Genomic DNA, 12,500 nt, shown 5'->3' on the forward strand with positions numbered 1-12,500 from the left:
CATTCCAGGGAAGCAGCAGAGAGGCAAACAGCGTGAAGGAAGCCAGCAAGACAGAGGCAGGCAGCCTCAAAGAAGGCCACCAAAACAGAGGCAGGAACCCTCAACCAAGGTGTGTTGCACTCATCACTGTTGCAAAAAAAATATATATATATATATATATATATATATATATATATATATATATATATATATATATATATATATATATATATATATATATATATATATATATGTGGAAGGTTGTGTTGAGTTGATAGTTGGAGGAATTGAGTTTTTCGGGCATTGAACAATACCAAGTTTGCTCTGCTCCAATTAGAAAGTTTAGAAAGATCAGAAGTGAGGCATTCCGTGGCTTCCTTGCATGAACTGTTTACTTCCTGAAGAGTTGGATGTCTATGAAAAGACATGGAAAAGTGCAGGGAATGGAAGTGCAGCATGGAAGTGGATAGGACAAGATGTTTGGTTTAGAAAATCATTGATAAATAATAGGAAGAGAGAGGGTGAGAGTACAAAACCCTGAGGAACACTACTGTTAATAGATTTAGGAGATGACCGTCTACCACAGCAGCAATACAACGGTCAGAAAGGAAACTTTAGATGAAGTTATAGAGAGAAGGATAGAAGCCGTAGGAAGGTAGTTTAGAAATCAAAGCTTTGTGCCAGATACATCCAAGGCAACAGCCAAATTTTCACCAAAATCTCTCAAAGAGGATGACCAAGACTCAGAAAGGAAAGCCAGAAGATCACCAGTAGAGCGGCCTTAATGGAACCAATAGTGGTGATTAGATAGAAGGTTGTGAAGTGATAGATGTTTAAGAATCTTCCTGTTGAGGATAGATTAAAAAACTTTAGACGAACAGGAAATTAAAGCAATAGGACGGTAGTTTGAAGGATTAAAACAATCACCATTGTTAGAAACAGGCTGAATGTAGGCAAACTTCCAGCAAAAAGGAATGGTTGATGTTGACAGACAGAGTTGAAAAAGTTTGACTAGGCAAGGTGTAAGCATGGAACAATAGGAGGGATTCCTTCAGGTCCATAAGCCTTCCGAGGGTTTAGGCCAGCGAGGGCATGGAAAACATCATTGTGTAGAATTTTCAATAGGTAGCATGAAATAGTCAGAGGGTGGAGAAGAGTTAGGAACAAGCCCCTGGAGACAATTTTGGTTAGGTGCCAGAAGTCACGAGGGAGTTAAATCTTGAAAGATTTTGACACTTTCTATTAATGAAGGAGTGTTTGGCTAGTTGGAGAACAGACTTGGCCTGGTTCCAAGCAGAAATATAAAGTGCATGAGATTCTGGTGATGGAAGGCTAAAGTACCTTTTGTGGGCCACCTTTCTATCATGTATAGCACGAGAACATGCTGCGTTTAAACCAAGGTTTGGAAGGATTAGGTGGAGAAAAAGAATGAAGAATGTACACCTCCGTGCCAGACACTATCACCTCTGTTATGCGTTCAGCACACAAAGACGGGTCTCTGTCATGGAAGCAGTAGTCATTCCAAGGAAAATCAACAAAATACCTCCTCAGGTCCCCCCCAACTAGCAGAGGCAAAACGCCAGTGGCACCTCCGCTTAGGGGGATGCTGAGGAGAGATTGGAGTGATAGGAAGAAGATATGAAATTGTGATTGGAAGAGTCCAATGGAGAAGAGAGGGTAACAGCATAAGCAGAAGGATTAGAGGTCAGGAAAAGGTCAAGAATGTTGGGCGTATCTCCAAGACGGTCAGGAATATGAGTAGGGGTGTTGCACCAATTGCTCTAGGTCGTGGAGGATAGCAAAGCTGAAGGGCTAGTTCACCAGTGAAGGAAGATGTCACGTGTGTTTTTCTAACTGAACATTAATTGTGCTGATTGAATATTAGTTGTGTTTATGAACCTGGTATTGTCTTTGTTCGTGCATGCTGATTGCGTTGATCAATGAATATGTTGAAGAGACATAAAGTGATACCAAGTAATTTTAAACGAATTGAGGATGAATGCCAGTGGGAAATTTTGACTTGTAAGACATGTAAATAATTAGTAGTTACCAATTAAAATATGAAAATGTTTGTGAGTTTTCCAGTAGCTTTTATGTACCATATCCATACAGTATCTTGGACCACGACAGTGTGGTGTGTGCTGTGCTTGCTGGACTGTGTAATCCCATCCACTATTGGTGGCTGTTGATGTGGTGTGTGATGTGCTTGTTGGCCTGTGTAATCCCAAACAGTGTTGCTGCTGGGTGACTGGCTGGTGTGTGGTGTGCAGTGTAGTGTGGTGTGTGATGCACTTGTTGGCTTGTGTTATCCTGTACACTGCTGCTGGGTGACTGGCTGGTGTGTGGTGTGCAGTGTGATGTGCTTGTTGGCCTGTGTAATCCTCTACACTGCTGCTGGCTGACTAGTGTGTGGTATAGTGTTTGGTGACGTGGTGATTTTTTTTTTTTTTTATGTAGTAGAGACACTGGCTAAGGACAACAAAAATTAAAAAAAAAAAAAAAAAAACTCACTAAGATGCCAGTTACCGAATAGGGTCCGAAGTCTTAGTAAAAAAAATTGAAGGATAAGTGTCTTGAAACCTCCCTCTTGAAGGAATTCAAGTCATAGGAAGGTGGAAATACAGAAGCAGGCAGGGAGTTTCAGTCTACCAGAGAAAGGGATGAATGATTGAGAATACTGGTTAACTCTTGCATTAGAGAGGTGGACAGAATAAGGGTGAGAGAAAGAAGAAAGTCTTGTGCAGCGAGGCCGCGGAAGGAGGGGAGGCATGCAGTTAGCATGAACAGAAGAGCAGTTAGCATGAAAATAGCGGTATAAGACAGCTAGAGATGCAACATTGCGGCGATGACAGAGAGGCTGAAGAAAGTTAGTTGAGGAGAGAAGTTGATGAGACGAAAAGGTTTTGATTTCACCCTGTCTAAAAAAGCGGTATGAGTGGAGCCCCTGCAGACATGTGAAGCATACTCCATACATGGACGGATAAGGCCCTTGTACAGTCAACAGCTGGGGAGGTGAGAAAAACTAGCGGAGACGTCTCAGTGTGGTGTGGTTTGTGCAGTACATTGTGGTGTTGTGTGATGTTGTGCAGTGTGGTGTGGTGTGGTGTGATGTGGTGAGGCGTGGTGTACTGTAGTGTGATGTGATGTGGCGTGACACAGTGTGGTGTGGTGTGGTGTTGTGTGGTGTGGTGTGGTGTGGTGTGGTCTGGTGTGGTGTGTTGGTGAAGTGTAGTGTGCTGCAGTGCAGTGTGGTGTGGTAAAGTGTGATTTGGTGTGGTGTGGGATGGTGTAGTGTGATGGAATGTGGTGTGGTGTGACGCAGGGTGGTGTGGTGTGGTGCAGTGTGGTGCATTGTGGTGTGCTGTGATGCAGTGTGGTATGGCGTGGTGTGATACAGTGTTGTGTGGTGCAGAGTGAAGCAGTGTTGTGTGGTGTGGTGCATTGTGGTGTGGTGTGTTGTGGAAGGGCATGGAGTGGTGTGAGGCAGTGTGGTGTAGATAAGTGTGGTGGAGAGTGGTGTGGTGTTGCGTGATATAGTGTGGTACAGAGTGATGTGGTGTTGTGGTGTGGTGTGGTACAATGTGGTGTAGTGTGATATGGTACAGTGTGGTTTGGTGCATTATGGTGTGGTGTGATCCAGTGTAGTGTGTAGTTCCTCCTCCTTTTCTGTTACCTTTCTTGGTTTTCTGTTAATGAAGGGCAGCTAACATTTGCTTATTGAATGAAAAAACGAAAAAAAAATTTAACGAAAAATAAAGAGAGATGTTATGTCCGGAAATAACGCGCGCGCTTGTGTGTGTGTGTGTGTGTGTGTGTGTGTGTGTGTGTGTGTGAACAGAATTTCAGTGCAAGTAAAAAAAAATCGCCTCCATCTCTGCAGCTTTGCCTGAGCTTCCTCCTCCTTCCCCTCCTTGTCATTCTAATTCAGCAGTGCAAGGACCCAAAGATTTCATTCTTTTCAGGTTATGGTTATGAGTATATCGCTGGCAACTTACACCACATCCTCTCTCTCTCTCTCTCTCTCTCTCTCTCTCTCTCTCTCTCTCTCTCTCTCTCTCTCTCTCTCTCTCTCTCTCATTGCATCTTTTATTCTTATTTGTCTGTTCACTATATATTTAATAATGTTTTCCATATTTATTATCTTTATTATACCTTACAACACACACACACACACACACACACACACACACACACACACACACACACACACACACACACACACATACAGAGTTTTCCTGTTATGCAGTGACTCAAGCAGTAGGTTGAAAGAGTTGATACACGTAGTTTCGTAGAGCACTCTCATGTGAGTGTGTGTGGTGTCACATGAGGGAAGCAGGTGTGCTGTAGGCTGACAGCCGTTTTGGGTAAGTAGAGAGAGAGAGAGAGAGAGAGAGAGAGAGAGAGAGAGAGAGAGAGAGAGAGAGAGAGAGAGAGAGAGAGAGAGAGAGAGAGAGAGAGAGAGAGAGAGAGAGAGAGAGAGAGAGAGAGAGAGAGAGAGAGAATGTGTAAGGGATTAAGAGATTAATACAGAGACAGACTAGTTGCGGAGATGTGAATAGGTGATGATGCTCTGAGCGAGCCCCGTTATGGCACGGGCGTGGGCGAGATGATGTGCATGGGCGGAGAAAGTGGCAGGAGTGTGGCAATGGGCGCGGCTGTGGCAGAGGCAGGGGATGGGTAGGAGCGAAGTCCTTCCCTCCCCGGCCCGTTAGTCAAGGCCCAGTGTTGCCAAATCTACCGATAAACATGAAAATCTACTGGATATTTGATGAATCTACCGATATACCGAATGATTTCGAAAATAAGGTCAAATATATTGGATTTTCGATCAGACCTACCGAGAAATCTACTGATATTCAGCGTCATGGAGAGAGAGAGAGAGAGAGAGAGAGAGAGAGAGAGAGAGAGAGAGAGAGAGAGAGAGAGAGAGATGTGGGGGGTGGTGGAGTGCGGGGGTGTCGTGACTAACTGAACGTGTCTTGTTCATGTGCCGATTCTAGCCTGACGAACAACAACAAACCGGTTTGTTGTTGTCACTGGCTCGGCCTCGGTCAGTACATGTGTCTCAGTGTCTGCAGGCTGCACCGTTCCCAAACACCTAAGCCTACTCCCACGCACCTGTAAGTCTTTAGATAATATATTTCATCCGTTTTGAAATTTAATTTTTGTATTGATTTAAAAATAGAGCCTCAAATATTAGCGGGCTGCATCGTTTGTGAAGGAAGGTAGGTGGTGCGTGTGTTACTTTTTTTTTTTTTTTAATGTAGTTGGGACACTGGCCGAGAACGACAAAAATCCAATAAAAAAATAAATAAATAAATAAATAAAAGCCCAGTGATGTATCAGTCCCAGAAAAGGGTAGAAAGTGGTAGACAAAAATTGAAGGATAAGTGTCTTGAAACCTCCCACTTGAATGAATTTAAGTCATAGGAAGGTGGAAATACAGAAGGAGGCAGGGAGTAGAGAGAGGGATAAATGATTGAGAATACTGGTTAACTCTTGCATTAGAGAGATGGACAGAATAGGGGTGAGAGAAAGAAGAATGTCTTGTGCAGCGAGGCCGTGGGAGAAGGGGAGGCATGCAGTTAGCAAGATCAGAAGAGCAGTTAGCATGGAAAAAGCGGAAGAAGACAGCTAGAGATGCAACACTGCGGCGATGAGAGGGAGGCTGAAGACAGTCACTGAGAGGAGAGGAGTTGATGAGACGAAATAATTTTGATTCCACCCTGTCTAGAAGTGCGGTATGAGTGGAACGCTCTGCCTCAGAGAAGTAAAGCATACTCCATACATGGACGGATAAGGCCCTTGTACAGAGTTAGCATCTGAGGGTGGGGGAGAAAAACTGGCGGAGACGTCTCAGAACACCTAATTTTATAGATGATGTTTTAACTAGAGATGAGATGTGAAGTTTCCAGTTCAGATCATAAATAAAAGACAGACCGAGGATGTTCAGTGTAGAAGAGGAGGGCAGTTGAGTGTCATTGAAGAAGAGGAGATAGTTGTCTGGAAGGTTGTGTCAAGTTGATAGATGGAGGAATTGAGTTTTTGAGGCACTGAACAATACCAAGTTTGCTCAGGCCCTATTACAAATTTTAAAAAGATCAGATGTCAGGCATTCTGTGGCTTTCCTGAGTGAAATGTTTACTTCCTGAAAGGTTGGACGTCTATGAAAAGACAATGGAAAAGTGCAGGATGGTATGTATCATCAGCGTAGGAGTGGATAGGACAAGAAGTTTGGTTTAGATCCCTAATGAATAATAAGAAGAGAGTGGGTGACAGGACAGAACCCTGAGGAACACCACTGTTAATAGATTTAGGAGAATAACAGTAACCGTCTACCACAGCAGCAATAGAACTGTCAGAAAGGAAACTTGGGATGAGGTTACAAAGAGAATAAAAGCCATAGGAGAGTAGTTTGGAAATCAAAGCATTGTGCCAGACTCTATCAAAAGCTTCTTATATGTACAAGGCAACAGGAAAAGTTTCACCAAAATCTGTAAAAGAGGATGATGACAAAGACTCAGTAAGGAAAGCCAGAAGATCATCAGTAGAGCGGCCTTGACGGAACCCATACTGGCTATCAGATAGAAGGTTGTGAAGTAACAGATGTTTAAAAATCTTCCTGTTGAGGATATATTAAAAAAAAAAATTAGATAGACAGGAAATTAAAGCAATAGGATGGTAGTTTGAGGGATTAGAACGGTCACCATTTTTATGAACAGGCTGAATGTAGGCAAACTTCCAGCAAGAAGGAAAGGTAGATGTTGACAGACAGAGATGAAAGAGTTTGACTAGGGAAGGTGCAAGCACAGATGCACAGTTTCGGAGAACAATAGGAGGGACCCCATTAGGTCCATAAGCCTTCCGATGGGTTAGGCTAGCAAGGGTATGGAAAACATCATTGCAAAGAATTTTAATAGGTAGCAAAAAGTAGTCAGAGGGTGGAGGAGAGGAAGGAGCAAGTCCAGAATCGTCCAAGGTAGAGTTTTTAGCAAAGGTTTGAGGGAAGAGTTCAGCTTTAGAGATTGATGTGATAACAGTGGTGCCATCTGGTTGAAATAAAGGAGGGAAAGAAGAAGAAGAAGCAAAGTTATTAGGGATATTTTTGGTTTCATGCCAGAAGTCACGAGGGGAGTTAGATCTTGAAAGATTTTGACACTTTCTGTTAATGAAGGAGTTTTTAGTTAGTTGGAGAACAGACTTGGCATGGTTCCATACAAAGTTATAAAGTGCATGAGATTCTGGTGATGAAAGGCTTAAGTACCTTTTATGAACCACCTCTCTATCATGTATAGCACGAGAACAAGCTTTGGTGAACCAAGGTTTGGAAGGTCGAGGAAAAGAGTGAGGAATTTATGCCTCCATGCCAGACACTATCACCTATGTTATGCGCTCAGCACACAAAGACGGGTCTCCGACACGGAAGCAGTAGTCATTCCAAGGAAAATCAGCAAAATTCCTCTTCAGGTCGCCCCAACTAACATAAGCAAATCGCCAGCGGCACCTCCGCTTATGGGGATCCTGAGGAGGGATTGGAGCGATAAGAAGATATGAAATTGTGATCGGAGGAGCCCAATGGAGAAGAAAGGGTGACAGCATAAGCAGAAAGATTAGAGGTCAAGAAAAGATCAAGAATGTTGGGTGTATCTCCAAGACAGTCAGGAATACAAATAGGGTGTTGCACCAATTGCTCTAGGTCATGGAGGATAGCAAAGTTGTAGGCTAGTTCACCAGGATGGTCAGTGAAGGGAGAGGAAAGCCAAAGCTGGTGGTGAACATTGAAGTCTCCAAGAATGGAGATCTCTGCAAAAGGGAAGAGGGTCAAAATGTGCTCCACTTTGGAAGTTAAGTAGTCAAAGAATTTCTTATAGTCAGAGGAGTTAGGTCAGAGATATACAGCATCAACAAATTTAGTTTGAGAGTGACTCTGTAGTCGTAGCCAGGTGTTGGAAAACTCGGAAGGTTCAAGAGCGTGAGCACAAGAGCAGGTTAAGTCATTGCGCACATTAACGCTACATCCAGCTTTGGATCGAAAATGAGGATAGAGAAAGTAGGAGGGAACAGAAAAGGGGCTACTGTCAATTGTGTCAGACACCTGAGTTCCAGTGATGAAAAGAAGATGAGGTTTAGAAGAGGAGAGGTGGTGTTCTACAGATTGAAAATTAGATCTTAGACCGCGATTGTTGCAGAAGTTAATGAAGAAAAAGTTGAGGGGGGGGTGTCAAGACACTTAAGGTCGTTGTCAGAAGGGCAGTCCGACCTGGGGACATTTGTGGTCACCTCCTCAGATGGGGACTCCGAGGCTGGTGTAGGAGTCGCCATGATAATTTTGAAATTTTGAGTGAAGGGTGTGTGTGTTATTAGGTGCTTGTAGTTTTGTGTGGAGGAAGAGAGTTGTCTTTAGAGGGCAGGCTGTGACTGCCCCCTTGTGTTGTGAGACACAAAGGGAAACGTTCAGTGAGGTCACAGCTGGGCTTAGTGATAAGTTCACAGCACACCCTGAACAGTGCTGCACACCTCACTGGGAGTAATTATCGTTTCGGCAGGTGCTTACTGCCTCCTCCTGTGTACTGCCTCCTCCTCTGTATGTGTGTGTGTGTGTGTGTGTGTGTGTGTGTGTCCATGTCTTTGTGTATGTGTGTGTGCGTTTGTCCATGTTGATTTGTGTGTGTGTGTGTGTGTGTGTGTGTGTGTGTGTGTGTGTGTGTGTGTGATTCATGTATGGTCGTCTGCTGATCTTCCAGCCAGCCATTCCGCTACAGAAGGAGCTCAGAGTTCATAGTGGCAGATCTTTTGGGTAGGACTGAGACCACTGACACACCACACACCAGAACAGCGAGGTTACAGGCCCTCAGGTTACATCCCATACCTACTTGCTGCTAAGTGAATAGGGGCTACACATTAAGAGGTTCGCCCATTTGCCTCGGCGCGCCCGGGATTCGAACCCAGGCCTTCTTGGTTGTTAGCCGAGCGTGCTAACCTCTACACAACACGGTGTGTGTGTGTGTGTGTGTGTGTGTGTGTGTGTGTGTGTTTGATTTTTTTTTTTTTTTTATGTAGGAGGAACACTGGCCAAGGATAACAAAAATCAAATAAAAAAAAAAGCCCACTGAGATGCCAGTCCCCAAAAATGGTCCAAAGCGGTAGTAAAAAAAATTGGTGGAGAAGTGTCTTGAAACCTCCCTCTTGAAGGAATTCAGGTCATAGGAAGGTGGAAATGCAAAAACAAGTAAGGAGCTCCAGAGTTTACCAGAGAAAGGGATGAATGATTGAGAATACTAGTTAACTCTTGCATTAGAGAGGTAGACAGAATAAGGGGTGAGAAAAAGAAGAAAGTTTTGTGCAGCGAGGCTGCGGGAGGAGGGGAGGCATGCAGTTAGCAAGATCAGAAGAGCAGTTAGCATGAAAATAGCGGTAGAAGACAGCTAGAGATGCAGCATTGCGGAGATGAGAGAGAGGCTGAAGACAGTCAGTTAGAGAAGAGGAGTTGATGAGACGAAAAGCTTTTGATTCCACCCTGTCTAGAAGAGCAGTATGAGTGGAACCCCCCCAGACACGTGAAGCATACTCCATACATGGACGGATAAGGACATTGTACAAAATACTTGAAAAAGCAATAGCAAAGAGACTGACTGCATTAATAGAATCTTTCAACCTGCTTTCAAGCAATCAGTTTGGATTCCGCAAAAAATAAATCCACAGAAACAGCAATACTGAAGTTTACAAGTGAAATATACAAGAATATGGAGAGAAAGAACCATGTAGTAGGGGTTTTCTTGATCTGAGTAAAGCATTTCACTCTATTGATCATAACATATTATTAGACAAGCTAGAAAACATTGGAGTTAGAGGATTACCACTAAAATTGTTTGCTAGTTACCTGTCAGGTAGGAAACAGTCTGTATTTTGTAACAATTAAATGTCAAATAAAAAAAAAAAACTATTATTAAGGTGTGCCACAAGGTTCTATATTAGGTCCTATATTATTTCTGATATACATCAATGATAAATGTAATGTTAGTGATATGCTTAGTTACGTTCTATTTCTCGATGATACACGCCTTCTTCTAACAGATAATGATTTGTGTAACTTAAATGTAAAATTAACTCAAGAATTGCATAACATATTCAAATGGGTAACCGCAAATAAATTAACAGTAAACATTAATAAAACTAACTTCATATTGTTTCAAAGACGCTCTGTTGTCAGTAATTTCGGAACAGTTTCCTATGGAGGCTAAGCTTAATCATGTTTCTTCTACAAAATTTTTAGGAGTTATTATTGATGAAAATTTTAACTGGAAAAAGCATATACAGTCGGTGTGCTCAAACTTATCAAAAACTTGTGGAATTTTATTCAGAATTAGGTACAATGTAACAAGTGAAGCCTTACGCAGCTTATATCATTAATTATGTTATCCATACCTTATTAACTGTTCATCGATCTGTGGCTGTACTTGGCCTACGGTTGTGAATGATGTCTTTGTAGCACAAAGGAAAATAGCAAGAACCATTGTCTTTAAAAGTAAATACGACTCCACCGACTTACTGTTTAAGGACTTAAATATACTAACTTTTGACCTCTTAAAGAAATATTTCATAGCGCTGACCATATATAATAATGTTAATGGTAATGATTCAAATAGCATAATGTCTAATGTATTCCACCATAGCCAAGGTACCCGAGGAAATCATAATAATATGATTTGCCCACAAGCAAGAACTAGTCTGTATACATTTTTCCACACACTGTGTTGCTCCTAAAGTATGGAACGTATTGCCTGACGATAGAAAAAAAAAAAAAAAAGTTTTTTCAATATTTTCAAAAGTAAAATGAAAAAGTTCCTATTTAGTAGTCTAAGTCAAAACTAGGATCTGTATTAAAGTTTTAGTATTTTTTGTACACATGAATGATGTAGCTTGTTACAAACATTACTTATCTTAAGGATATTAGCTCCTAAAAAATGGTGCAATAATATTATTTATTTTCTACTGTTCTATATGATTTGTATTGTTGCCCTGCCCTCTATATAAGTTGCATTTATATGTATATCACTCCTCTGTCTGCTAGGGAGCCTCGGCTCAGCGGGCTAGTGCCCCATTAATCATGTAATGCTTCTTCTCTGTAAAAAAAAAAAAAAAAATGCTACTCTGGACAATAAACAATCAATCAATTAAATTTTAAAAAAAACAAACAAAATTAAGTTAGCAGCTGGAGGGGTAAGAAAAACTGGCGGAGACATCTCAGAGCACCTAACTTCATAGAAGCTGTTTTAGCTAGAGAGGAGATGTGAAGTGTCCAGTTCAGATTATAAGTAAAGGACAGACCGAGGATGTTCAGTGTAGAAGAGGGGGACAGTTGAGTGTCATCCTCTTCGACACTGAACATCCTCGGTCTGTCGTTTACTTACAAAGGACAGGTGTGTGTGTGTGTGTGTGTGTGTGTGTGTGTGTGTGTGTGTGTGTGTGTGTGTGTGTGTGTGTGTGTGTGTGTGTGTGTCACTTGGGTGTTTTTACAATGCCGTTTCCCTGATCCAGAGGGGTGAGATGGTACCTCTCTTTGAACAGCCTGTCTGTTGTCCGCCTGTTGGGACTGGCTGGGTTCTGAGCACAGCAAGGGACCTGCGGTAAATTTGTGTGTGTTGGCTTTTATTTTCAATATCCTTTCTTTTGTTTTTCAGTGTGCTCCTTTTTCTTTCTGTTTTCTTCATTATGTATGTTTTTATTTGAATTTCAGGAGTGACATTTTGTTTTCTACAATTAGCATGTATTGTCATCTTATTGACGGAGTCTACCTTGAAAAGGAACACGTTTTCTTAGTGTCCCCCATGTTCCGGTTACCTGCCTTGCGGACATTATTCTTAATATTGGTTATAAGTTAGTGTAAGGCTTATTTACTCATTTTATATCATGTAGTATTATTCTCTTCATAACTTAAGTTCTCTATATCTTTTTATGTATAAGGGAGGAAATATTTTGAGGTGGAGATGTGTTGAAACAAGGGGAGATTGAGCGGGCAACAACACATTCCAAGGAGGGGAAGACAGAGCGCCTTAGGTCGTGAGGTAGAACGGAGAGGAGGCGTCTCTCAGGGACGTCACGTCTTGTGAGGTGTGAGGAGAGGAAATATGGGAATTATCGTTTGGGGACGCGGTGATGGCGTCTGAGTAAATTCCGGCGGATGAGGGAAATAATTCAGTGGGTGGTGGAGGAGTGGGCGGTGGAGGTGTAAATGGGTTGTGGTCCTGTGTGAAGTGACGAGAACGTCATATATTAACGTGTACTACCTCATGTTGCTTGTGAATTATCATTAGTATCAATATATGTGGTTGTAACATAGAACAATCGTATTTTCTACCCCCCCAACACTGATCTGGTATTTGAGGTGATTCCAGGTGTGCTGCGTTAAGGTAAGCGTACAATGAGAGGGTGTAACTCTAGCGATTTCCGATAGGTCGGGTAGGCACTCGAAGCCTTTAAAAATCCAGACCTTTAAAACTTTCCTGGATCAGTGTTCCGTC

General features: G+C 42.3%; 2 protein-coding genes across 7 annotated transcripts in view; one reads left to right on the forward strand and one right to left on the reverse strand.

The window, feature by feature from the left end:
• LOC135095234 (histidine-rich glycoprotein-like) overlaps window positions 1-3,599 on the reverse strand; it is a 6,824-nt gene extending 3,225 nt beyond the window's left edge. Inside the window, exons 1-2 of the mRNA XM_063996016.1 lie at window positions 2,975-3,599; window positions 2,079-2,314 (exon numbers count right to left, since the gene is read on the reverse strand). Of these exons, the coding sequence (XP_063852086.1) occupies window positions 2,079-2,314; window positions 2,975-3,599 (861 nt within the window). The remainder of the gene's footprint in view (window positions 1-2,078; window positions 2,315-2,974) is intronic.
• LOC135095300 (ankyrin-1-like) overlaps window positions 1-12,500 on the forward strand; it is a 41,599-nt gene that overhangs the window by 1,114 nt on the left and 27,985 nt on the right. For 3 of the 6 annotated variants that reach the window (XM_063996061.1, XM_063996060.1, XM_063996062.1), the window contains exon 2: window positions 9-109. The gene's annotated coding sequence lies outside the window, so the exon portion shown is untranslated. Of the gene's footprint in view, window positions 110-4,171; window positions 4,344-4,906; window positions 5,100-12,500 lie in introns of those variants that run through there. The other 3 variants (XM_063996065.1, XM_063996063.1, XM_063996064.1) reach the window with 3 other exon arrangements.

The sequence above is a fragment of the Scylla paramamosain genome, chromosome 48 (assembly GCF_035594125.1).
Source record: "Scylla paramamosain isolate STU-SP2022 chromosome 48, ASM3559412v1, whole genome shotgun sequence".
In the NCBI taxonomy this organism is placed as follows: Eukaryota; Metazoa; Arthropoda; class Malacostraca; order Decapoda; family Portunidae; genus Scylla; species Scylla paramamosain.